General features: G+C 49.1%; 5 protein-coding genes across 5 annotated transcripts; 2 read left to right on the top strand and 3 right to left on the bottom strand.

Moving 5' to 3' along the window:
* Window positions 1–106: 106 nt before the first annotated feature.
* On the bottom strand, window positions 107–1,312 carry EAH_00034680 (hypothetical protein, conserved; the record flags this gene model as incomplete). Its single annotated transcript, XM_013392162.1, has 3 exons — window positions 107–244; window positions 345–806; window positions 1,301–1,312. 3 exons carry the CDS (start codon window positions 1,310–1,312, stop codon window positions 107–109), a joined length of 612 nt encoding a protein of 203 aa, XP_013247616.1.
* A 1,106-nt stretch (window positions 1,313–2,418) lies between these two features.
* EAH_00034670 (hypothetical protein, conserved) lies at window positions 2,419–7,021 on the bottom strand (the record flags this gene model as incomplete). The annotated part of the gene is made up of 4 exons (XM_013392161.1): window positions 2,419–2,584; window positions 2,847–3,625; window positions 3,870–5,222; window positions 5,471–7,021. The coding sequence occupies 4 exons, from the start codon at window positions 7,019–7,021 to the stop codon at window positions 2,419–2,421; spliced, it is 3,849 nt and encodes a 1,282-aa protein (XP_013247615.1).
* An 823-nt stretch (window positions 7,022–7,844) lies between these two features.
* Window positions 7,845–15,939, top strand: EAH_00034660 (hypothetical protein, conserved; the record flags this gene model as incomplete). The annotated part of the gene is made up of 6 exons (XM_013392160.1): window positions 7,845–9,985; window positions 10,348–10,990; window positions 11,234–11,389; window positions 11,698–11,947; window positions 12,172–14,894; window positions 15,412–15,939. 6 exons carry the CDS (start codon window positions 7,845–7,847, stop codon window positions 15,937–15,939), a joined length of 6,441 nt encoding a protein of 2,146 aa, XP_013247614.1.
* A 286-nt stretch (window positions 15,940–16,225) lies between these two features.
* EAH_00034650 (U3 snoRNP-associated protein Rrp5, related) lies at window positions 16,226–18,271 on the top strand (the record flags this gene model as incomplete). The annotated part of the gene is made up of 3 exons (XM_013392159.1): window positions 16,226–17,464; window positions 17,690–17,823; window positions 18,097–18,271. 3 exons carry the CDS (start codon window positions 16,226–16,228, stop codon window positions 18,269–18,271), a joined length of 1,548 nt encoding a protein of 515 aa, XP_013247613.1.
* A 3,155-nt stretch (window positions 18,272–21,426) lies between these two features.
* On the bottom strand, window positions 21,427–24,375 carry EAH_00034640 (hypothetical protein, conserved; the record flags this gene model as incomplete). Its single annotated transcript, XM_013392158.1, has 5 exons — window positions 21,427–21,489; window positions 22,414–22,575; window positions 23,250–23,620; window positions 23,979–24,105; window positions 24,346–24,375. 5 exons carry the CDS (start codon window positions 24,373–24,375, stop codon window positions 21,427–21,429), a joined length of 753 nt encoding a protein of 250 aa, XP_013247612.1.
* Window positions 24,376–25,096: the final 721 nt, after the last annotated feature.

The raw sequence follows: 25,096 nt of genomic DNA, 5'->3' as shown, positions 1-25,096 counted from the left end.
CTGTTTACGCCTCCAATTGCCTTACTGTTTAGGTTTGAATTAGCAGCAGCAGCAGCAGCAGCAAACACAGTTTCATGCATATTAAAAGGAGATCCGCAAGAACATCTCATAGGAGACTCAAATCTGCTGCAGCACCCCCTCCTGCTGCTGCTGCTCTTGCTGCTGCTGCTGCTGCTGCTGCTGCTGCTGCTGCTGCTGCTGGTGCCTGTACACCTGAGGCACTTGAAAGTATTAGGATTGTGCTCTGTATAAGAATGCTTGCAAATGCAGAAAAGATCAGCAGAGCCGTGTATATTAATATAATTAAAACAAACGCAGCTGCAGCCTTCTACTAAACAACCCACCCGGTATATCTGCTGCTGCTGCTGCTGCTGCTGCTGCTGCTGCTGGCTCTGCTGCTGCTGCTGGTTCGGTGAAGGAAGAGGAATAGGCTGCTGCTGCTGCTGCAGACGTTGCTGCTTTCGCTGCTGCTGCTGCTTTCGTTGCTGCTGCTGCTGCTGCTGCTGCTGCTGGGTTTTATGTTTGTTTTGCATGAAGTCGTGCTGCATAAATGAATGCGAACAGAAGCAGCGACTAAAAGGCGATATTACTCTGCAGCGGAGACCCGTAGAAACATTTACCCAAAATGCTGCCAGAGGAAATGACCCTGCTGCTGCTGCTGCTGCTGCTGCTGCTGTTGATGATGGTGCTGCTGCTGCTGATAATAGCGATGCTGATGATGATGCACGTGCTCCTGCTGCAGTTGCTGCTGCTCGCGCTGGTGCTGCTGCTCCTTCTCCTGCTGCAGAGTTTAAATCCTCGTCTTCCTGCATGCATGCAGCAGCAGCAGCAGCAGCAGCAGAAGCAACAGAAGCAGCAGCAAAATCATAAGCCCATTCAAGTGTGTTCAGTCGCTGTGCTGCTCTCCATACGCGCCTGCTGCTGTAGCTGCTGCTGCTGCTATTTCCTGCTACCGCTGCTGCTGCTTCTGCTGCTCTTTATACTACCCCTGGTGCTGCTGCTGCTGCTCTTCCTACTGAAACTGTTGTTGCTGTTGCTGCTGCTGTTGGTGTTGGAGCAGAGTTTGCTTCTATTGCCTAGGGGTTTAATTTGCTTCATTCTGCAGCAGCAGCAAATTAAGTCCTTGCAGCAGCAGCAGCAGCAGCAGCGGCAACACTCAGGTGTACAAGCGCCTCAAGAGATAAGCGAGGCAGCAACAGCAACGTATCCTAATACTCTGTGCTGCTGCTGCTGCTGTTGCTGCTGCTGCTGCTGCTGCTGCTGCTGCTGCTGCTGCTGCTGCTAGATTCTACAGACTCACCAGATATCCCATTTTCGCTGCTGCTGCTGCTACTGCCGCTCTTTTGCTTCTGCTGCAGCTGCAGCAGCAGCTGCAGCAGCAGCTGCTGTTGCTGCTTCGGCTTCTGGTGTTGCTGGTGCTGCTGCTTCTGCTGCTCCCTGCAGCTTTGCTGCTGCTGCTGCAGGTGCTTCTGCTGCTGTCGTTGCTGCCGCGTGGTTCCTTCCGCTTTTGCTGCTTCAACAACAGCAGCAGCGGCTGCAGCAACAGCAGCAGCAGCGGCAGCAGCAGCAACAGCAGGAGTGTCTAAACTGTGTGTTTGCTGATACACCACTTTAATTGAGTTATTTTTATTTATTTATTTATTTATTTCTGCTGTTTTGCTGCAGCAAGTGCAGCACTAACCTCAGCAATAGCCCTCCCGCCAGCAGCAGCTCTGCGGTGTGTGTGATACTTTTTTTGAGTTTGTTTATATAAAAATAATATTTTATTTAAATAAAATTATTTAAATATGCAGAAAAACAAACAAACAAAGCAGAAGAAAACAGATATATGCCTATATAATATATACAATATATATTTTGAACATACACCGCAGCAACGCAGCAGCTGCTGCACAGCCGCATATATATATATATATATATATATATATATACTGAGCAGTCTTAATTTTCTGTATATTTTATATAATTAAATTATATTTTTATTAATTTATTTATTGAAAATTATTCAAAATGTTTTATTATATACCCAATTTCCTACTCTACCCTATATTTGCTGCTGCTGCTGCTGCTGCTGCTGCTGCTGCTGCTGCTGATCTACGAACATCAAGAAGTAGGGAATCAATGAGAAAAGAAAAAATAAATTAATCAAGTTTGTTTATAATATTAAATTAATAAAATTTATATATACATATATATATACATATATATATATATATTTATATATGCACCTGTACATAATATATATATGTATATATATATATATATATATATATATATAGCTGTAGCTAATTACAGCTCGTCGGGGTCGGGCCCAAGCTGCAGATGGTATTGAGGTGTCTCCTCTGTCTTTTATTCTACAGAAAAAGAATGCTGCTGCTGCTGCTGCAGCAGCAGCAGCAGCAGCAGCAGGCCTGCTGCTCATTCCGCAGCAAACGCTTTCCTCATTCTCTCGCGCTGCAGCAGTTGCTGCTGCAGCTGCTGCTTTGCTGTTCGATCCCCACCACTGCTGCTGCTTCCGCTGCTGCTGCTGCTGCTGCTGCTTCTGCAAGGCTTCGTGTTGCTGTTGCTGTTGCGAGGTTTGCCGCTGCAGCACACCACAGCAGTTGCAAAAGCACCAGCAGCATCAGCAGCAGCAGCAGCAGCAGCAGCAACAGATGAGGAGATGAGAGCCAAGCGCAGCAGAAGACTTCCTGCAGGTTTATTATAGCGACGCATGCAATAAACAAGTAAACAAATAAATAGATACCTAAGTAAATAGATAAATAAATAAATAAAAACATAAAAACAGACAATAAATAAATAAATAAATAAATAAATAAATAAATAAATAAATAAATTTTAATTACCTCATGAGTTTCTTTGGGATGGTTTGCTTTTCATGGTTTTGATTCTGCTGCAGGGGAGCTGCTGCTGCTGCTGCTGCTGTTGCTGCTGCTGTTGCTGCTGCTGTTGCTTCTGCTGCCCAGACACCGTAGCGATCTCCCCCAGGCCCATCCTTCAGGGCCTCTGTAAGCAGCCGCAGCACGCGAGCTGAGTCTTCTGCTGCTGCTGCTGTTGCTGCTGCTGCTGCTGTTGTTGGTACAGCAGCCGCAGCTGCACGCTGCAGACGTCCTTCCTGCTGCTGCTGCTGTTGCTGCTGCAGCTTCTCCTGCTCAACCCTACTCCCTCCCTGCCCAGCGCGTCTGAAGACAGGTCTTGATCTGCTGCTGCTGCTGCTGCTGCTGCTGCTGCTATTGTGTGTAGCTGCAGCCGTTGCTTCATCGAGGGAAGAGAGCCGATGCCCTAAAGCAGCCAGCCGTTTTGCTGTTGCTGCTGCTGCTGCTGCTGCTGCTTCATTTCCAGCACCTCCTTGGAGTGTACATGCAACTTGCTGCAGCCTCATTTGCGCACAGAATGAACCCTTACTCTCCAGCTGCTGCTGCTGCTGTTCCTGCTGCTGCTGCTGCTGCTGCTGCCGGTCCATCTGCTGGCCTTGAAATGATGTTCGTGCTGCAGCCAGCGGCTGCGTCACCTCGTCTAAGTTTGTTGTTGTTGCTGCTGCTGCTTCTGCTGTTGCGGTCGATCTTGCTGCTGCTGCTGTATGTCTCACTGCAGCAGGCAGCTGCGCCTCCAGTTGTAAGCGACTCTGCAGATCGCAGCAACAATAGCAGCAGCAACAGCAGCCGCAGCAGCAGCACAACTGTCCTAAGCTGCTAAGAAGCAAGTGCAACAACCGAAGCAGCAATAGCAGCAGCAGCAGCAGCAGACATCCGCTAGCAGCAGCAGGGAGGCACAACCATATCCCCTCAGGCGGCAATTCGTATAGCTAGTTAGCTAGCTAGACTGCTAGCTAGCTGGATAGCTAGCTAGCTGATTAGAGGAGGCCTCACCGCTAGGGATATAATTTCGTTTGCTTCTGCTGCATCAAGAGGCAGCAGCAAAACTTCAGGAGACCTCTGCGGCGAGTCCAGAGCATCCGCAGCGCTGCTGCTGCTGCTGCTGCTGCTGCTGCTGCGACGTCGCTGCTGCTGCTGCCGCTGCTCCAGCCGACGAGCTGCTGCCTGCAGGGACCGCATCAAAAGCCCCCCAAAAAACAACAGAAGCTGCGGCTGCAACACGAGTTTGCTGCTGCTGCTGCTCCTGCTGCTGCCTGAGCAGCTGTTACTGCTGTCACGCGGCAAGGTATTTTGCCTCTGCCTTTGCTGCTGCTGCTGCTGCTGCTGTTGCTGCTGCTGTTGCTTTGTGGAGAGCAGCAGCAGCCGCTCTACACTCCGGAGCATCCGCAGCACATCGCGGGGGGAGCAGCGCCAGCACTCAGGCATTGCAGCGGCAACAGCAGCAGCAGCAAAAGCAGCAATGTCTTCTACTGCAACTCCTGCTGCTGCTGCTGCTGCTGCGGGGGGGCTCAGGGCTTCTGCTGCCTGCTGCAGTTCAGCTGCCGCCTGCAGCAGTTGAGATAAGACTCGAGTAGACATCTGCTGCAGCTGGCGCTGCAGCGCCTGTTGCTGTAGTTGCTGCTGCTGCTGCTGCAGCGGTTGCTTCTGCGGCTGCTGCTGCTGTGTCCCTGCAGCTGCTTCTGCTGCCCTCAGGAGAGAGCGCAGCAGCAGCAATTCTGCAGCAAACAATGCAGAAGCAAAACCACGAGAAGCAGCAGCGGCAAAGCGACTGGGCAGAGCTGCTGCTGCTGCCCCTGCTGTTGCTGCTGCTGCTGATGCTGGCGCTGCTGCTGCTGCTGCTGCTGCCTCAACAGAAGGAGCAGCAAACGGACGACGCCTGCGCCCTCTACCAATGAGAGAGGCGTCCTCCGACTCACACATGTTGTTGTTGTTGCTGCTGCTGCTGGTGTTGCTGCTGTTGCTGCTGTTGCTGCTGTTGCTGCTGTTGCTGCTGCTGCTGGGTGCCGCAGCAAGAGCCTCGAAGGCATCCCTTTTGCCCAAGTAAACCGTTTCCCCACTTGCTGCTGCTGTTGATGTTGCTGTTGTTGTTGCTGCTGCTGTTGCTGTTGCTGCTGCTGTTGATGTTGCTGTTGTTGCTGCTGCTGTTGCTGCTGCTGCTGCTGCTGATGCTGCTGTTGCTGTTGCCGTTGCTGTTGCTGCTGCTGGCGTTGCCGCAGCAACGATAGCGAGCCAGAGACTGACAGTACTGCTGCAGCAGGAGATATCGTCAGCAGCAGCAGCAGCAGCAGCAGTAGGTAGAGCAGCAAAGCTGCAGCAGACAGTCTTCAACGGGCCCCACAAGTCAGCCTGATCGCAGCAGCAGCAGCAGCAGCACCAGCACAAGCAGCAGCAGCAGCAGCTGGGTTCTTATCCTGCGACAAAGTAAGGAAGGCAGCATCATGTTGCTGCCAACGCCTCAGCAGATGCAACACCAGGCAGCAGCAGCAGCAGCAGCAAACGCAGCAGCAACAGTCACAAACGCAGCAACAGTAGAAGCACCATCTACTGCAGCAGCAGCAGCAGCAGCAGCAGCAGCAGCAGCAGCAGCAGGTTACCTGTGTTTTAGCTGCCTCTTTAAAGGTAAGCGCCAACAGGCGATATGTCTCCCTCATGCCCCACACCTCGTTGCTGCTGCTGCTGCTGCTGCTGTCGGCGCTGCTGCTGCTGTTAAGCTGTTCTGCTGATTCCGCTTGCTGCTTCACCCAGCTCTCCGCTAGCTGGTGCTGCTGTTGCTGCTGCTGTTGTTGCTGCTCCGCGGTTGGTGATCGTTGGGAAACAGCAGCAGCCGCAGCAGCAGCAGCAGCGACGCGATGCTGCAGCGAGAGAAGGCCTGCAGCTGCCCCAGCAGCAGCAGCAGCGAGATGCCTTTGTTCACCCAGGGTGCTGCTGTTTCTGTTGTTGCTGTTGCCGCTGCTGGTGCTGTTGCTGCTGCTGCTGCTGCTACTGACGGCTTCCGCTAAAGGCCCTGATAGACACGCCTCAATCAGTCTTCCTAAGAAAAGAGGAAGCTGCTGCAGCAGCTGCTGCTGCTGCTGCTGCCAAGCAGGTGCAGCAGCAGCAGCACCACTGGCTTCAAATTCGTATTCCCCAGCAGCCGCGAACTGCTGCAGTGTTGCTGCAGCAGCAGCAGCAACACTTCGTGCTGCAGCATGAGCCTCTGCAACAGCTAAAGGAAGCCGCAGCAGCACATCAAGACAGCAGCAAACTGCTGTGGCTCGTCGGTGGAGCTGCTGCAGCACGTGCACTAGCTGCTGCTGCTTCTGCTGCTGCTGCTGCTGCTTGCAAAGCTTCATGGCGCAGCAGCAAAGGACTTGGCTTAGCTGCTGCTCCACGCGCTGCAATTGCTGCTGCTGCTGCTGCAGCAAGCAAATCTGCTGCCTCACTGCCTTAACGCACGATTTCTTCTCCTGAGGAGATTCCAGCAGCAGTGCCTGCTGCTGCTGCTGTTGCTGCTGCTCGCCGTACTGCTGCTGCTGCTGCTGCTGCTGCTGCAGCTGCTGAAGGCAGTGTTGAAGGGCCAAGCGTCTGTTGCTGCTGATAGCAGAAGTGAGAGCAGCAGCAGCAACAAGTTCTTCTGGCTGGTATGTGTCAGCAGCACGCTGCAGCAGCGGGGGAAGCAGCAGCAGCAACTTCATAGAATAACGCCGCTGCTGCAGCTGCTGCTGCAGGAAACCCAGAAGCGCAGCAGCAGGGAGAGCGCACAGCTGCTCCAGCTGCTGCTGCAGCTGCACACCCTCGACACATCCTCTGCTGCTGCTGCTGCTGGTGCTGCTGCTGCTGCAGTTAGTGCTGCCAAGGTTTCCGTCTGCAGACCATTGTTGCAGTTGTGCTGCTGTTGCTGCTGCAGCGTGTCTAGGTCTTGCTGTACCTGTTGGGCGCAGCTTTGCAGCAGCAGAAGCAGCTGGTGCTGCTGCTGGTGTTGTGCTGCATCTGCGCTGCAGCACTTCGTAGTGCTTCCACGCCGGCACCCGAGCTGCTCTTGACGCTGCTGCTGCTGCTGTCGTTGTTGCTGCTGCTGCTGTTGCTGCTGCTGCCGATGTTGCTGCTGCTCGGCTGCACGACAGCATTCGCAATGGAGCAGCAGCAGCAGCAGCAGCAGAGTTCATAGCTATCTCGCGCGGTTTCAACGGTGCTGCTGCAGCTGTCGTTGCCTCTGCTGCATTTTGAGGCGCTGCTGACGTTGCTGTTGCTAATGCTGCTGCTGCTGCTGCTGCTGCTGCTGCTGCTGCACGAAGGAGAAAAAGAAAAAGCAGTAAAATATCAGACTCAAACAATGTGCATGCAACTAGGAAGAATAAAAATTCTTAAATACACACAGGGGCCCCTGAGGCCCTGGGGGCCCCCGTCGATTGAAGCTGCAGCAACTCTGCTGCTGCTGCAGCAGCAGCAGCAGCTGCTGCTGCTGATTTGTTACTGGGGAGCCTGGATAATGTTGTTTAGAAACCATCCAAATAAATATATTTTCTTCATTTCAGCTTTTTATATAGCCGGTGTAGAAGATACAGCAGCAGCAGCAGCAGCAGCTACTGCTGCTGCTGCTGCTGCTGCTGCTGCTGGAGGCCGCATGCAGCCGCAGCAGCTGTGGGGTCGTGGGGCCCCTCAGAAAGACAGAATTGTTTTATAGCGAGGGTCAGGAAGAATATGAATTAGTTTTATGAGTAGCTACAGCAGCAGAAGACAAGGCAGCAGCAGCAGCGGTAGCTTTTTCGCTGCAGCAGCAGCAGCAGCAGCGGCAGCAACACCAAGGCCCTCGTTGGTGGGATCGATTGCCTTCTCCTGACCTTCCGTCTGTACACCCGATCTAAAACTGCTTTTAGCAGGCAGCAGCAGCAGCAGCAAAGGGCTGCATACTCAAGCCAGCAGCAGCAGGAGCAGCAGCAGCAGCTGCTGCTGCTGCACCAGCAGCAGCAAACATCAGGTAGCCACAGTATGGAAGGCTACTCAGGGGAGTCCTTCCCCCGATCTGCTCCCTATAAGAAGCAGGAGAAGCAGCGGGGCGAAGCAAAAGGCAGCAGCAGCAACCGCAGCAGCAGCCACAGCAGCAGCAGCAATGGGAAGACGGAGGGCAGCAGCAGCAAAGGATCCTCCTACAGCAGATCACAGCTCTCCTTCCCTTTCTTAAATGCTGCAGCAGCACCAGCAACAGCAGCAGAGCAGCAGCAACAGCAGGAGGATGATGCCTCCTTCTCTGCAGCAGGAAATCGCGCTGATGCAGCAGCAGCAGCAGCAGCAATTAAAGCACCCTTGAAAGCAGGGGCGCTGCTGCTTGGTGTTGTTGCAGAAGTGCATACATCAGAGTTGCTGCTGCAGCTGCCTTATGGGCTTGTGGGGTACGTACACCGCACCCACACACTGGAGCAGCAGCAGCAGCAGCAGCAGCAGCAGCAGCAGCGAAAGTCAAAAGGTTCGCCGAAGCAGCAGCAACAGCAAGAGACGGCTTATGGGCAGCAGCTGCTGCAGCGCTTCTTTGTGGGGCAGCTGCTGCCTTGCGTTGTAATTGGTACCCCAAGCAGCAGCAGCAGCAGCAGCAGCAGCAGCGCATACGAGCTCTCGCTGCGGCCTTCGCTATGCAATGCCGGTTTGTCGCTGCAGCTGCTGCAGCAGGGAATGCTGCTGCCTGCTAACGTCTGTTCTGTTGAGGAGCATGGCTTGCTGCTAGACTTTGGAGTGCAGCACAGCAGCAGCAGCAGCAGCGGTATCCGCGCCTTCTTGCCGCAACAGCAGCAGCAGCTGCTGCAGCAGCAGCACAACGTGGTGCTGCTGCAGGGCTCTGTTGTTCCGGTGGTGTTGCAGGAGGTCAATAAGGCGTCGAGCACCATCATATGCGCAGCAGCAGCAGCAGCAGCAGAAGCTGCAGCAACAGAAGCAGCAGCAGCAGCTCCTGTGTTTTCTGCCTTCGGGCTGCAGCAGCAGCTGCCCTACGACAGTTTGAGGCCAGGGCTGCTGCTGGAGTGCCGTTTGCTGCGGCCGATCTTGCATGCAGCAGCAGCAGCAGCAGCAGCAAAGCGGATGCGAGGAGGCAGCGAGGCCGACAGCAGCAGCAGCAGCAGCAAGAACGTGACAGCAGCAGCAGACTTGCAGCAGGTAGAAGGAGTCGAGCTGAAGTGTCTTCAAGGCATTACTGCAGTTGTGCTGCACCCTCATGTTTCACACCCTGCGCTGCTGCAGCAGCAGCAGCAGCAACAGCGGCAGCTGCTGCTGGTCTCCAGCAGCAAGAAAGCGAAGCAAAACGGCAAGCACCAACAGCGTGGAGACAGCGAAAGCAGCAGCAGCAGCAGCACTGGCGCAGCAACAGAGGAGCAGCTGCTGCAGCAGTACGACCAGCAGCTGCTGCAGCTGTTCAACCCACGCCAGCAGCAGCAGCAGCAGCAGCAAGTGTACGGCCGGGTGATTGCTTTGCTGCCGCAGCAGCGAGTAGTGTTTGTGTCTTTGCTGCCTCATATCGTGGGGTGGCAGCAGCAGCAGCTGCTGCGGCTGCTACCTCCTCATTTGCTGCTGCCTGGAACGAAGATTAAGGCGCCTCTTTCTATTATTAAGAGCAGCAGCAGCAGCAGCAGCAGCAGCAGCACAACAGCAAACAACGACGGGCAGCGGGCGCTGCTGCCGCTTCACAAGCTGCAGCAGCAGCTGGTGTTGCAGAGCAGCAGCAGCAACAAGGATGAGGACCTTGTTGAAGCAGCAGTAACTAGAGACAGCAGCAGCAGCAACAGCAGCAGCAGCAGGTTTGCGCAGTTTGCTGTTGTTCGGGTTCCTCCTTTCTTTGACGTTGCTGGGGGCAGCAGCAGCAGCAGCAACAGCAAGCGGAAGCGCGAGCAGCAGCAGCAGCAGCAGCGGCAGCACCTCAGCCGCTGCCGGATTCTGTTTGTTCATTGGTTTGATGTTGAGGTTGTTGCTGCTGCTGCTGCTTCCTTGCTGCAGGAGGCGCTGCTGTCTCCTGTGGAGGCGCAGCCAGGAGACATCATCCGCGGCACAGTTATAAAAGCAATACGCAGCATCAGCAGCAAACAAAAGCAGCAGCAGCAGCAGCAGCAGCAACGCGTCGAGCAGCAGCAGACGGGACTCTTGCTGAGGTGAGTTGCACGGGGTGCAGGTCGTCTTGCTGCTGTTGCTGCAGCTGTTGCTGCTGCTGCTGCTGCTGTGGCTCTGGCTGCTTTTGTTGCTGCTGTTGTTGCTGCTGCACCTGTAGCTGCTGCTGCCGCTCAAGTGCATGCGTGCTTCCATGTAGGTACGGTGAGAGCTGCTGTGCAGGTTGTGAATACTAGTGCTGCTGCTGCTGCTGCTGTCGCTGCTACTGCTGCTCCTTCTGCTACTGCTGCTGCTGCTGCTGCCGTTGCTGCTACTGCTGCTGATGCTGCTACTCCCACTGCTGCTGCTGCTGCTGCTGCAGGCTTTCTTCTTCTGTTCGGGGTTGGCTGCCGCTTTGCTGCCTCAGCGATGTGCCGCTGCAGCAGCTACCTGAAGATGCAGCAGCAGGAGCAACAATGACAGCTCGCGTGCTGCGGCGCTTCTGCTGCAGCAGCTGCGACTTCCTAGAGTCTTCGTCTGCTGCTGCTGCTGCTGCTCTCAATGGCTGCTGCACCAACAGCGGTGCGCAACAGCAGCAGCAGCAGCAACAGCTGTACCCACTCTACAGCAGCAGCAGCATCACTTTCTCTGCATTTGAGCGAGGCAGCCTTGCTGCTGCTCTTATGGCTATGGGGGGAGGAGGCAGCAGCCGTTTGCTGCTGACATGTAGGAAGCTGCTGCTGAAGCAGCAATCCCCGTTGCTGCCAGGGCCGCTGCAGCCATCTGCTGCTGCAGCAGTTGCTGCTGCGCAGGCACTGCAGCAGCAGCAGCAGCGGCTGCTGCTGTCGGAGGAGCAGAAGCCCGTTGTGGAAAGGGGCCGCATTATCCTTGGCTACGTTAGCGAGATAAAGCAGCTGCAGCAGCAGCAGCAGCAGCAGCGGCAGCAGCAGCAGCAGCAAAAGCAAATAGTGCTGCGGTTCTTTGGGCCCTTCAAGGCTGTGCTGTCTCAGGCAGATATCCGTGCAGCAGAAGCAAACGGAAAAGAGTTTAAACTCGGCACCCTAGTCAAGGTACGCAGCAGCAGCAACAGCAGCAGCAGCAGCAGCAGCAGCAGCAGCAGCAGCAGCAGAAATAGCAGCAAGGGGCCCGCAAGGGGCTCCTATGTGGAGGACGTGAACAGTTAGGTTTGTGTGTGTGTGTGTGTGTGTGTGTGTGTGTTTTGCTGCTATTGTTGCTGCTGCTACTGCTGTTGTTGCTGCTGTTGATGCTGCTGCTGCTGCTGCTGTTGCTGCTGTTGCTGCGGTTGTGTGCAGGTGGCAGTAACATCTGTGAATCCTTCTCGCGGCACATTGGAGGTGTCTACGGACCTCACAGCAGCAGCAGCAGCAGCTAAAGCAGACAGCAGCAGCAGCAGCAGCTTCGGAAGGCTCCTGTCTATCGGAACTGTCTTCCCTGGTGAAGAGGCGCGGGTGCTGTCTGTACACCAGAACGGTGTGCTGCTGCTGCTGCCTCGGTGCCGCAAGGCGCCTTCAAAGCAGCAGCAGCAACAGCAGCAGCAGCAGCAGCAGCAGCAGCAGGAAGGAGTTCTAGGATTTGTCCCGTTGCTGCATCTTGCAGACGAAGTTTCGGTTGCTGTGGCGCTGCACCAGTCGCTGAAGGCAAGCTGATGCTGCTGCTGCTGCTGTTGCTGCTGCTGCTGTTACTGCTGCTGCTGCTCCTGTGCTGCTGCTGCTGCTACTGGATTTTGTGTTTGTGTGTTTTTGGGGTGTATGTGCAGGTCGGGGCTTCGCTGCCGTTTAAAGGGGTTGTTATTGCTGCAGCATTTACTGTCTCCTTGGGGCCCTCAACTCTTGCTGCTGCTGCTCGGTCTAAACGCAAACGCAACAGCAGCAACAGCAGCAGCAGCGGAGATGCAGCTGCGGACCCCGTTATTGCTGCAGCAACGAAAAAGGTTGAGAAGCTGCTGCAGGAGAACAAACAGCAGCTACCTGACATCTGCCTCATCAGCTGCAAGCCCTCCGTTTGGGGTAAGTTGCTGCTGCTGCTGGTGTTGCTGCTGCTGCAGCTGCATCTGGATGCTGTTACGGATGCTGGTGCTGCATCTCCATGCTGCTGCGTCTTGATTCTGTTGCTGCTGCACCATCTTGCTGCTGCTGCTGCATTTTGCTGCTGCTGCACCTAGTAGTAGCAGTTCGTTATTCCTGTTTAATTGCGGTGTAGCAGCATTTGCTTGTGCTGTTCATTGCTGCAGTGTCGTCTCTCGCCAGCAGCAGCAGCAACAGCAGCGGCAGCAGCAGCAGCGGGCGTTACTTTGCTCGCAGCAGCACGGAGCTGCAGCGGGTGCATGCAGCAGCAGGGGCCTCTCCTTTGCTGCTGTGGGGATATGTGAAACAAGCTGTATCATTTGGGGTGTATGTGTCGTTGGGGTGTATGCATGCACAGGGTGTATCTCTATTTCGAACTCTTTCTTCTGATTTTATACCCACAGAGCAGCACTTAGCTTCTAGGCTTCCTCCAGGGCTTACAGTTAAAGCTGCGCTGCTTCCGCAGCAGCAGCAGCAGCAGCAGCAACAGCAGCAGCAGCATCTCGTGGAGCTGCGGCCTCAGAAAATCAACAAAGTGCTCAGAGAGCAAAGTGAAGACGCAGCATTGGCTGCTGTAGCACTTCCTACGCTGCATGGTATGCTGCAGCAGCGGGCAGCAGCAGCAGCACTAGCTGCTGCTGCTGCCGCTGCTGCTTCACCTGCACCTGAGGCATGCGTCTGCAGCAGCGCGCTGCGCTGCGGCCGTTTGCTGCGCTGCAGCTTCGCGGAGATGAATTCTAAGGGGGGTTTATTTCGTGTTGCTGGCTGCTGCTCTGGGGCTGCATGCGTTGCTGTTGTTGTCCCTCCAGCGTTCTTGCCGCTGCAACTGCAGCAGCAGCAGCAGGAGCAGCAGGAAGGGGAGGACGCGGAGCAGCAGCAGCAGTTTGATTGCCTCATCGTGGCAGCAGACAGCTGCAGCAAAACTGCATTTGGTTGCTGCAGCGGGGAGCTGCTGCAGCCTTTCTTGCTGCTGCGGCAGCTAGCAGAGGAAGGACAGCAGCGGGGCAGCAAACTGCTGCGCTGCAAAGTGGGTGTCGCTGCTGCTGCAGATGTTGCAACGGGCACTGACGAGGATGCTGCCGAGCAGCAGCAGCAGCAGCAGCAGCAAGAGTTAACGATTCGCCTGCGAAAGAAAGCCAAGGTGAAGCAGCAGCAGCAGCAGCAGCAGACAGAAGCTTCTGAGTGGGAGTGGAAGTCTGACGGGATGCCCCCAGCGCTGCTGCAGCTGCTGCAGCAGCGACTGCTCAATCAGAAGCAGCAGCAGCAGCAGAGGAGAGGGGTGTTGGCTGCAGATCTTGGGCTGCTTGCTGTTGCTGCAGTTGCTGCTGATGCTGTGGAGTTTACACTCGAAGACAGCGCAGCGCTGCGGCTGTCTCTGCCTCTCTTCTGTCTAACTTTGTCTCCTATCAGCAACAACGAGCAGCAGCAGCAGCAGCAGCAAGAGCAGCAGCAGCAAGAGGACGGTAGGGCGCCAGCTGTGAGTGCTATTGCGTCTCTTGTTGGCTGCAATCTCGATCTGGTGGGTGCCGTCTCTTCTGCTGCTGCAGCAGGAACAGCAGCAGCTGCAGCAGCAACAGAAGTAGCAGAAGCAGCAGCTGCAGCAGCAGCAGCAGACAAGGCGCTGCCACAGTTGGTGCTGCCTCTTTGCTGCCGTTCCCGTGACGATGTGCAGACGAAGGGGCTGCCTACTGCTGCAGCTGCTGTAGCAGCTGCAGCAGCAGGCCCGCTGCGGCAGCAGATAGACAAAGAGCAGCAGCAGCTGCAGCAGCTAGCCACAGCTCCAGCAGCAGCAGCAGAACTGCAAGTTGGGTGTGTTGTAAGGTGCCGCTTAGTCAAAATAACTCCCTGTGCTGCTGTAGCAGAGCTGCTGTCTCCTCACTTCAAGGCTAAGGTGTATATACACCCCAGCGACGCGCTGCCTCCTGTTGCAGCAGCTCCCGAGCAGCAGCAGCAGCAGCAGCAGCAGTGTTTGTGGGCTCCGCCGCAGCTGACGGAGGAGACTGTACTTCCGGTGTCTCCTTTGGGGCTGCTGAGGGTGAAGCAGGAAGTCTGCGTTGTTATTCTTGCTGTTCATATATACAGAAACAGCAGCAGCAGCAGCAGCAGCAGCAGCGACGAGGAAGAGGGCTTTGGAGGCCTCATGGGCTCCTTGAAAAACCCTAAAAAGGAGACAGTCGTCATCAGCGGAGGCCTGTTCAGGCCAGCAGCAGCAGCAGCAGCAGCAGCAGAAGTTGAAGGGAAACCCTCTTCAAAACAAAAGAAGCGCAAGCAGCAGCAGCAGCAGCAGCAGCAGCAGCAGCAACAGCAACAGCAGTGTGAAGCGGAGTGGGGAGTGATTGAGAAGACTTTATCTGGGCACATTTTCGTAAGCTGCGGCTGGAGCAGCTACAAGGGGCAGCAGGAGGCACAGCAGCAGCAGCAGCAGCAGCAGCAGCAGCAGCAGCAGCAGGAACAGGAGCAGGAGGAGCAGCAGCAGCGGCACCCTCGGCGTCGAGGATGTATATATATATTAGATTGCTCTTCCTCGCGAAGTGGTCTCAGCAACCCACATTCTTTATTTAAGAGAGGCAGCATGCTGCTGCTGCGGCAGCTGCCTTTGCTGCGGTGTACGGATGCCTCGCTGTCTCTTGCTGCAGCAGAAGCAGCACCGCCAACAGCCACGGGAGACACCAGGCGCTTCCTTGTTGTCGGGCCTTGTGATGCAGCAGCAGATCAGCAGCAGCAGCAGTTGCTGCTCTTGCAGCAGCAGCAGCAGCAGCAATTGCGCCAGCACGAGGAGAAACACAAACACAAACTGCTGCTGCCTCCTTCACCGCTGCAGCAGAATTTGCTGCTGCGTCCTCTGCTGTCTCCTGCTGCAGCAGCTCCCATCCCAGAGGAAATCAAAACGGTAAGCAGCAGCAACAGCAGCAGCAGCAACAGCAGCAGCAGCGGCAGCGGCGGCGACAACAGTTATTGTGTTGCCGCTGCTGGTGCCACTGCAAACAGACGAATGCTGCTTCCTGCTGCTGTTGTAGCTGCTGCTGCTGCTGCAGCCGCAGCAGCAGCATTTGTTTTGTTTGGGTGTAGTTTGTCTATTGCTTGCTGTTTATTTGCTGTGTATTTGCTGCTGCTGTTATTGCTGTTGCTGCTGATGCTTTTGCTATTACTGCTGCTGCCTTTGCAGCTACTGTTGTTGATGATGCGATTGTTGCTGCTGTTACTGCTGTTGCTGCTGCTTCTGTTGATGGTGATGCTGCTGCTGGAGGAGTGTGTATGTTTGCTGCTGTTGTTGTTTGCTGCAGTCGGTGTTTGCTTCTATAAAGGAAGCAGTTGCTGCAGCACAGCGCTGGCGATTCGGGTGTGGGGTTTGCTGCCTCGGCAGAGTGCAGCAGCTGCTGCGCCCACCTCTTGCGGTGTCTGTACAGCTGACACAGCTGCTGCTGCTGTCCGAGAGCAGCAAAATGCTGCTGCGACTGCCGCTGCTAGCTTCTATTCATTTAACAGAGTTAACAGATGAGTTGCTGCAGCACCCGCTGCAGCAGCTGCAGATAAGTGTGGGGCAGTTCGTCAGGGTCAAGGTCCTCCAGCAGCAGCAGCAGCAGCAGCAGCAGCAGCAACAGCAGCAACCGGTGGCGGTGCAGGCTACTATGAGGCAAAGAGCCATTGAAGCTGCTGCAGAGACAGAAGAAACTTCGAAGCTGCCAACTAACATCAGCGACATTAAGGTAAGCAACCCCGGTCCTGCAGCAGCAGCAGCCGCAGCAGCAGCAGCAGCAGCAGCAGCAGCAGCAGAAGCAATAGCACTAGCAGGAGCAGAAGCAGCAGCAGCAGCAGCAGCAGGAGAAGCAACAGAAACAATAGAAGCAGCAGCAACAACAGTAGAAGCAGACACAGCAGCAACAGTGAAAGCAGAAGCAGCAACAGCAGCAACAACAGTAGATCCAGATGCATAGAGAAAACCAGAAGCAGCAGCAGCAGCAGCAGAAGCTGCAGCAGGGTGTATCTCTTTTTAATATCCCTTGGTGCTGCCTTTCGATTCTGTAAGCCCTCATGCATGTGCGCGCTGCTGCTGCTGCTGCTGCTGTTGCTGCTGCTGCGTGCGTTGCTGTTGCTGCTGTTGCTATGTTGCTGTTGCTGCTGTTTCTGCTGCAGCGTGGAGACTGCTACCCGGGTTTAGTGGTTAGCTGCAGCACTTCTGGTGTCTTTGCAGCTCTCAGCAGCAGCATAACTGTTCGCATTATGCTGCAGCACGCTGGAGTTGTAGCAGCAGATGCTGCTGACAGAGACGGCAGCAGCGGCTTACTGAGTGTAGCAGAAATTAAAAACAAATACCCACCAGGTTGTTTGCTGCCGCGTATCTTTATTCTAGCTGTAGATTATGCAGCAGGTAGAGTCGAGGGTTCGCTGCGCCCTGTTGCTGCTGCTGCTACTGCTGCTGCTGCTGCAGCAGGAGGCGCACAGACAGCAGCAGCAGCAGCAGCAGCAGCGCGGCGGGGGAGGAACGTTTTGCTGCTGCATCGCTTCCAGGAAGACCCGACTCCAGCAGCAGCCGAACCATCAGAAGCAGGAGGAACAGCAGCAACAGCAGCAGCAGCAGCAGCAGCAGCAGGAGCTTCCTTAGAGAAGCTGCGAGTGCTGCTGCTGCAATGCGTTCGTAAAGGATTAGTTGTTGAAGGCGTTGTTAGAGGAGTGCAGCAATACGGGGTATTCGTACGAATTTGTTTATATAGTGCAGATACACCTGACGAAGGCCCTGCTGTCTCCTTTCTGCAGCAGCAGCTGGAGCAGCAGCAAGGCAAAAAGGGCAAGAAAGCTGCTGCTGCTGCTGCTGCACTGCAGCAGCTGCGCGGGCTTCGCCTTGTTGCTGTTGATGCTCTTTGCTCTGCTTCTTGCTTAGGAGCATCTACTGAAGCAGAGAAGACACGGCGGCTGCAGATGTTAAAAGAAGGAGACAATGTGCAAGCTAAAATACTTGCAGTGCAGCACATCACCTGCGAGCGTGATGCTGCTGCTGCAGACAGCAGCAGCAGCAGCAGCAGCAGCAGCAGCAGCAGCAAAACGTGGCAATCTATCAAAGTCGATATATCACTGGATCCAGCAGAACTGCCGCCTCCCGAAGACCTGCAGCAACAGGAAGACACACAGCAGCAGCTAGCAGCAGCAGCAGCAGCATCAGCAGCAGCAGATGCTGGAGAAGCGCGAGACAACTCAACAGCAGCAGCAGCAGCAACAGATAAGAATGGGGCATCCTTAACAAATGAAGAAGCAGACACAGCAGCAACGGAAGGAAGCAGCGACAGTGAAGAAGAGGCTTTCCAGCAGCAGCAGCAGCAGCAGCAGCAGCAAGTGTGGGGTTGGGAGGAGACAGTAGCAGCAGAGGCTGCTGAAAATGCAGATGAGTCAGACGAAGAGGTAGAGCAAAATACTGCAGCACCAGAAAAAGGAAAGAAGAGTAAAAGAGACAAACAAAGAAAACGCGTAAGAACACTTGCTGCTGCTGCTGCTGTTGCTGCTGCTGCTGCTGCTGTTGCTGCTGTTGCTGCTGTTGCTGCTGCTGTTGCTGCTGCTGTTGTTGTTTTGGCTGCTGCTGCTCCCGCTGCGTTGTGCTGCTGTTTGTGTAGCGGAATGCATGCAGAGTGGTTGCCGCAGCTGCAACACTTGTGCTTGTGGCTGCTGTTATTGCTGCTGCTGTTGCTGCTGCAGCGAGAGATGCAGGAGGCCCTCGAGGCACTGGAGGCGCAGCAGCAGCAGCAGCAAGCGGGAGAACAGCCGCATACTGAGGATGACTTCGAGCGTCTGCTGCTTACTAATGGAGATGCTGCAGCTGTTTGGATCAGGTACAGGGTTTAGGGTTTAGCTCGTCATGCTGCTGCACAAGGCGTTCCTTTTGCTGCTGCTGCTGCTGCTGCTACTGTAGCTGCTGTTGCTGCTGCAGTTGCTGCTAGTTGGGGTGTATATCACTCTTCTTGCTGCAGAACGTCTGTGAATGTGCTGCTGCGTTTATTGCTGTAGCTGCTGCTATTATTGTTTTTTCAGCTATATTTTCGCTGCTGCTGCAGCATTTATTGCATTTGCTGCTGTTGCATTTGCTGCTGCTGTTGGTGCTGCAGTTATATAGCCTTTTACCTGCGTCTTGGTGAAGTAAAGAAGGCACGAGAAGTAGCAGAAAGAGCAGTTAAACAAATTAAATTTGCTGCAGAAGAAGAGCGGTTTGCTGTTTGGATTGCATTTCTTAACATGGAGGCTGTCTATGCTGATAATTTTAATGCTGTCTTTAGAAGGTAAAGCTTCTTTATTATTTATTTATTTATTTATTTATTTATTTATTTTTTATTGTTTATTTATTTATTTATTTGTTTGGTTGTCTGTTTGGCCTATGCTGATAATTTGAATGATGTCTTTAGAAAGTAATACCGCGTATTTATTTTATTTATTTTTTTATTTATTTTAATTAATTAATTAATTAATTTATTTATTTGTTTGTTTGTTTGCTTGTTGGACGTATGCTGATAATTTAATTGCTGTCGTCAGAAGGTAATATGTCTTTTTTATTAATTTATGTTTCATGCCTCTTGCTGCTGCTGCTGCTGTTGCTGTTGCTGCTGCTGTTGCTGCTGCTGCTGCTGCTGCTGCAGAGCTTTGCAGTATCTGGAGCAGAAGAAGGTGTATTATCAGGCTACGTTTGTTTTAGAGAGAGCAAACAAATTAAATGAAGCCCGCGATGTTGCTGCTGAAGCCTGCAGCAAATTTCCCCAGTCACAAAAGGTATGGCATCTCCTGCTGCTGCTGCTGCTGCTGCAGTTGCTGCTGCTGTTGCTGCTGCTGCTGCTGCTGTTGCGGCTGGTGCTGCTGCTGTTGCTGCTGGTGCTGCTGCTGTTGCTGCTGGTGCTGCTGCTGTTGCTGCTGCTGCTGCTGCTGCTGCAGTTGCTGCTGCTGTTACTGCTGGTGCTGCTGCTGTTACTGCTGGTGCTGCTGCTGTTGCTGCTGGTGCTGCTGCTGTTGTTGCTGCGTCTCTCTGTTTTATCGTTTATTTTATATAATAAACAATATCAAACGATTTTTATATTTATTTATTTTTCACTGTCTTTTTCTTTCTCTCCCATTCTTTATTTTTATTTTTATTTATTTGTTATTTGTTTTTATTTATTATTATCTCTTTTTGTATTTTATATATTTTTATTATTTATTGTTCAATTTCTTCAATATATTTTAGTATAGCAATATATTTTAATTAAACTAAGTAAAAATATTAGTTTATATATAAACACATTATACGCATATCTGAATATATATATATTCATATATAAATATATAAATATATATATATATATATATATATATATGTATGTATATATATTTATTTATATTTATATATTTATGTTTGTATGTACAGCTATGGGTGCGACGTCTGTCTCTTTTCTTTTTAAAGTCGGAGACAGTTGATGCGGGGCGGCAGCTGATGATAAAGGCTCTGCACTCTCTTCCTAGAAGAAAACATATTAATTTTGTTTGTTTGTCTGCTAATATGGAGTATAAACAAGCAGACCCGCAAAGGTATTATTACGCAATAATGCACACAACATCTAGCTAGCTAGCTAGCTAACTAACTAACTAGCTAGCTAGCTAACTAACTAACTAACTAGCGAGCTAACTAACTAGCTAGCTAGCTAGCTAGTTAGGTATTATTCTAATTAATTATAATAAATACAAAATAATACAATCTATAATAATGATTATTATTTATTTGTATGTTTATACAGAGGTCTAACATATTACGAAAATTTGCTAATAATAATAAAAATAATTATTATTAACAGCAATACTCCTTATTATGAATATATTTAATTATTATTATTATTATTATTAATATTAGTTATAATTATATTTGTTTGTTTGTTTATGCAGAGGGCGAACATACTACGAAAAGCTGTTGGCTGAGCACCCGAAGCGGACAGACATTTGGTTATTATATATTGAGCAAGAGATATGTTTATTGAGGCGAGCGTCGAAGACAGAGAAAGATAATATTGTATATTCAACTCAATTAGAGCTTCTTCGCCTTCTCTTCTCTCGTGCTGCTGCCCTTCCGCTTAAACCGCACAAGATGAAGTCTATCTTCTCAAAGTGGTTGTCCTTTGAAAAACAGTATGGCAGTATTAACTCTCAACAAGAAGTGCAGCAAAAAGCAGCAGAATATGTTAGTCGAGTTGAACACCAATTACTCAATAAAGCTAACGCTAGCTAACTGCTAGCTCTGCTCTACTCAGCTAGCTAGCTAGCTAACTAGCTGCTAGCTACTCAGCTAGCTAGCTAGCTAGCTAGCTAACGAGTGAGAACGCTTGTTAGCTAGCTACCGAACAAGGTAGCTAGCTAGCAAGCTATCTAGCTAACACCCACATTTTTAACTGGCTGGGTGGCTAGCTAGCTAGCTAGCTAGCTAGCTAGTTGGGATGCTGGAGGGGAAAGAACAACTCACAAGGGGAAGGCTGGCTTGGCTCTGGGTAGCTAGCTAGCTAGCTAGCTAGCTACCCGGCTGTGAGTCTCTCCTGATCAGCTAGCTAGCTAGACAGCTAGCTAGCTGTTGCTTAGACCTTAACGCTGCAATTTTAAAGCTCAAATGAAGCGACATGCTTTTGCCGCTGTTCGCTGCAGCAGCTGCAGCAGCAGCAGCTGCAGCGTTTGCTACATCTTCTAACGGTTTGTACCCCTCCCTTGCATGCATGTATGCATGCATGCAGCTAGATAGCTAGCTAGATCTGGCTGTATGCATGCATGCATGCATGCAGCCCCAGAGGAGAGAAGAGCGGTAGTAAGGGTTTTGTTGATATTAAGTTTGTTGGGTTTGCACTGAATAGAGTTTTAAAAGAAAAAAGAAAAAAAAGAAAAAGCAAACAAAAGAAGATAAACAAAAGCAGTTTGCACATCTCCTTCACCTGTACATAACTCTTTATGCATAGATATAAATACTATTGTATATATACAAATATTATATATATATATTTTATGTATATATACGTGAATCTATACAGATGTTTATAGAAATATATATGTATGCATGCATAAAACTAAGTTTCTATATATAAATAAATGCATTAAATATATATATATATTATATATATGTATGTATATATATTATAGAGTAAACAGATATATGCATATAAGATATATAAAATATATATTATATATTGTATATTATTTATAAATTATAGATAGATACAGACTAATATATTTATTAAATGCATAGACCCTCGTTGTCTTTAGCTGAGATGCAATGGGCGAAGAAAAACACAAAAGAAAGCTGCAAGCACTTCTAATCTCTTCAAAAAACAGCAGCAGCAGCAGCAGCAGCTGCTGCTGCAACTGCAACTGCTGCAGCAGCAGAAGCAGCAGCAACTGCAACTGCTGCAGCAGCAGCAACTGCAGCAGCAGCAGCAGCAGCATTAGATTTTTTTAAGCCACCGCATGGCTTTAATCGGGGCTTTTCCGTGGGGGCGAAATGTCCACTGAAAACAAACAACAAAAATCTAAACAATTGCATTTTCATTTATATATATATATATATATATATTTATATACTGTATATAGTATAATAGATATCTATATATACATAGATATATGTATGTATGTGTATATCAAATACATACGTATTTACAATTATCTATCTATCGATCTATCTAAGTATATATATATATATATTTATATATATGCATGGCGTTGCAGTTATATGTTTATATATTTATTTTTCTTATACACCTACTACATACATATATATATATATATATACATATATATATATATATGCATTATCTGCACCACAATGAATAAATATACATTTATATATATATATATATATATATTTATTTATTTATATATTTATATCTATCTAATCTATTTATCTTTCTACTTATATATTTATGTATTTATCTTTTTTCTTCTTTTTGTTGTTGGGTGTATTTGTGTTGCAGATATTTTTGTCTTTATTTGTTTGCTGCTGCTGCCTACAGAGGATATATATACATAGATATAAATATATATAAATATATACTTGTTTATGTCTTGTCTATCTATCTATATACAGACACCTTTATATATATATATATATATATATATATATACGTAGATGCGGATATGCATATAATAGTACATTACCCTATATATATATATGTATATGTATATATATACTTGCACGTATATGTATATGTATATATGCTATATATATGTATATTATATATGCACGTATATGTATATGTATATAAACATATATATATGCACATATATATGTTTATTTATTTATATTATTTTCTATCTTTTTTGCTCTTTCTTTGCCGCTTGTGTTTCTTTTCTTTTGCTGCTGCTGCTGTTGCTGCTGCTGTTGCTGCTGCAGCATTTGCAGCTGGAGCTGGTCTAAGAGCAGCATATTATCTCACCTGAAAGAGCATAACAGGGCCGGGTTGTTTGTCTGTAGATAGAGGATCTTCAGCAAAGATGCACCGAGCGTCTATCATAACCCCTCGAGGACTCCACCGACGCTGCAGCGCTCGGCCGCTCAGCCAAACGCAGCGGCACTGCCACGCACCTGTGTCTGTATCCTGATGTACAAATATAAACATAATATTTAATTAATTAATTAATTAATTAATTAATTTAGTTTAATTAGTTTATTTAGTTTATTTATGTTAATTAATTTATTTATCTATTTTTTTATGGCAGTAGTTAATTTCGTCTAGTTTATTTAATTTGTTTGTTTATTTAATTTATTTGTTTATTTAATTTATTTGTTTATTTAATTTATTTGTTTATTTACTTTGTTTATTTTGTTTGTTTAATTTACTCGGTGCGGTCTGTGTACGCTATTATTATTATTATATTACTATTATTATATTATTATTATATTGTTATTAATTATTAATTATTATATTATTATTGTATTATTTTTATTATATTATTATTATAATATTATTGTTATTATTATTGTTATTGTTGTTATAGTGGCTTGTTTATACTAATTAATGCATGCAGAGAGATGTATACACAGATACTATCTGCACGTTTCTAAAAGAATAAGAAACAGCTGGCTTGCTGCTACTGCTGCTGTTGCTGTTGCTGTTGCTGCTGCTGCTGTTTCTGCTGCTGCTGTTGCTGTTGCTGCTGCTGCTACTGTTGCTGCTGCTACAGCGCATCAGAGAGGAGTACATAAAGGGAGGGAAAGGAAAGATATTAGGGTTTAGGTGTATGTGAATTTAGTGTTTAAATTCGGGTGTACCTGCAGCTCTGTGCAAGAGCCATCAAAGCAGAATGTTCCCTGCTTAGTATTTTTAAGAGGTAGATGAGTCGTGAGTTGGATGGTGGGGCAGCATGCGTTTGTTGCTGTTGTTGTTATTGCTTCTTCTGCTGCTCCTTCAGTTTGCTGCTGCTGCTGCTGCTTTTGCTGCTGATTTAATCCTTCATCAAGGATCTGCACATCTGTTACGCTTGCATACGTAGCCATTACTTTCCGCTTCAACAAACTTATTCCTAAGGCCCCCAGCAGCTCCTCTACGCTGTCACTGCGGCCCCCCAGCAGCAGCTGCCAGCTACCGCGAAATGCAGCGGGGTTATTGCAGCAAAGCCTCCGGTAGCATTCATCAACATCACCTGCAGCAGCACACCAACAGAATAAATACCCCTATATATATATATATAAATATATACATATATATATTTATATGCATCTAAAGAGCAGAAGAAATGCATAAATGCAGCTGTAAGAAACAAGCGAAAGACAGGAAAGAAAAAGAAAAAGAAATTAAAACATACAAAAAAAGAAGGAAGGAGGGTTGAGGGCGCAGCTAATGCAACAGCAACGCCAACAGACAAATATATAAACAAGCATATAAATAAATAAACAAATAAATAAATATATAAATAAATTAATATATATATTGTGCGAACTATATTTAATATCTGTTTGTTCTTGTTTTACATGATTTGTTTAATTAGCATACAAGCTCACCTTCGGCGAAATTTTGAATATAGTCATCGGTAGACAGCGGCGAAATCAGCAAAAGACACACACCAGGAGAAGCAGGCGAATTTGTAGCGGATGTTTCCGCCTCATCCATCATTTTAATTTGCATTTCCTGAGAAAATATGCAAAAAAACAAACAAATTTCGAGTTGATCATTCGCTAGACTTCAACAGGTCTTGCAGGGCGTGCAGAAAACAGCGAAACGAGACGCCGAAATCTCGGCTTTCTGACGGATAAAAAGGAAAATTAAGACGAAAATATAATTGTTTATTCTCTATTGTATATTTTCATTCATAAGAATATTTGAAAAACAGCTATTTCCCGCCGGAAACTCAACGAGTTTTCATCATACCTCCTGGTCACGCGCCTTCGTTTGCTCCATGGTCGCTGCGGACGAAGGAAGGAAGCGAAGAAACAAGAGAAAAACGAGAATAATAAGGAATTCAAAAAGAAATGAAGTTTAAATAATATTTGCAAATTGGATTTAAACAGCAGAATATTGCAATAGACGAACTCTTTTAGTCACGAACAAACGACGGACTTATGAATGAAAGCTCTCAGTTTGATAGGGCGCGGGGCTTCCGCTTGCAGTTAGCTAGCTGGTATTCTTTTTAAAAATATGCAAAATAAACAAAAACAATTCAATATTAATTCAATTTATATTATAAAACAACAAATTTCAGAATTATTTACCTCATTTCATTGATTATTTACACTCATTTCTTCTTCTGCACACCTTGTACATCGTCTGGCCGTCTTCGTCGTGCTCTTCCGCATTAATGTACTCCAATAACGGGGGGAAATGCTTTAAATTAATTATAATTTAAACTAATAAAAGTAAAAGTATTTATTTAATTGATTAAATCCAAAGAAAATAAAAATAACGCTGCAAATATTACAAAGATAATCTGCCGCCCGCCTCATCTCGACATTAGACAGCCTCAGCCTTCTTCTTCGTTTCTTCTCGTATGAAGCCTACCAAATAAAAACATTTAAATTAATTTTTAATTAAATAATAAAATTTCAATTTTTATTTTGTCGTTTTAAATTACTTCTGTGCGTTATTTCACTCTAACACCACAGTGACCTGCTGATATATATAT

The sequence above is a fragment of the Eimeria acervulina genome, genomic scaffold (assembly GCF_000499425.1).
Source record: "Eimeria acervulina Houghton genomic scaffold, Eah_scaff356, whole genome shotgun sequence".
Lineage (NCBI taxonomy): Eukaryota > Apicomplexa > Conoidasida > Eucoccidiorida > Eimeriidae > Eimeria > Eimeria acervulina.
This window is presented reverse-complemented; position numbering and strand designations above follow the sequence as displayed.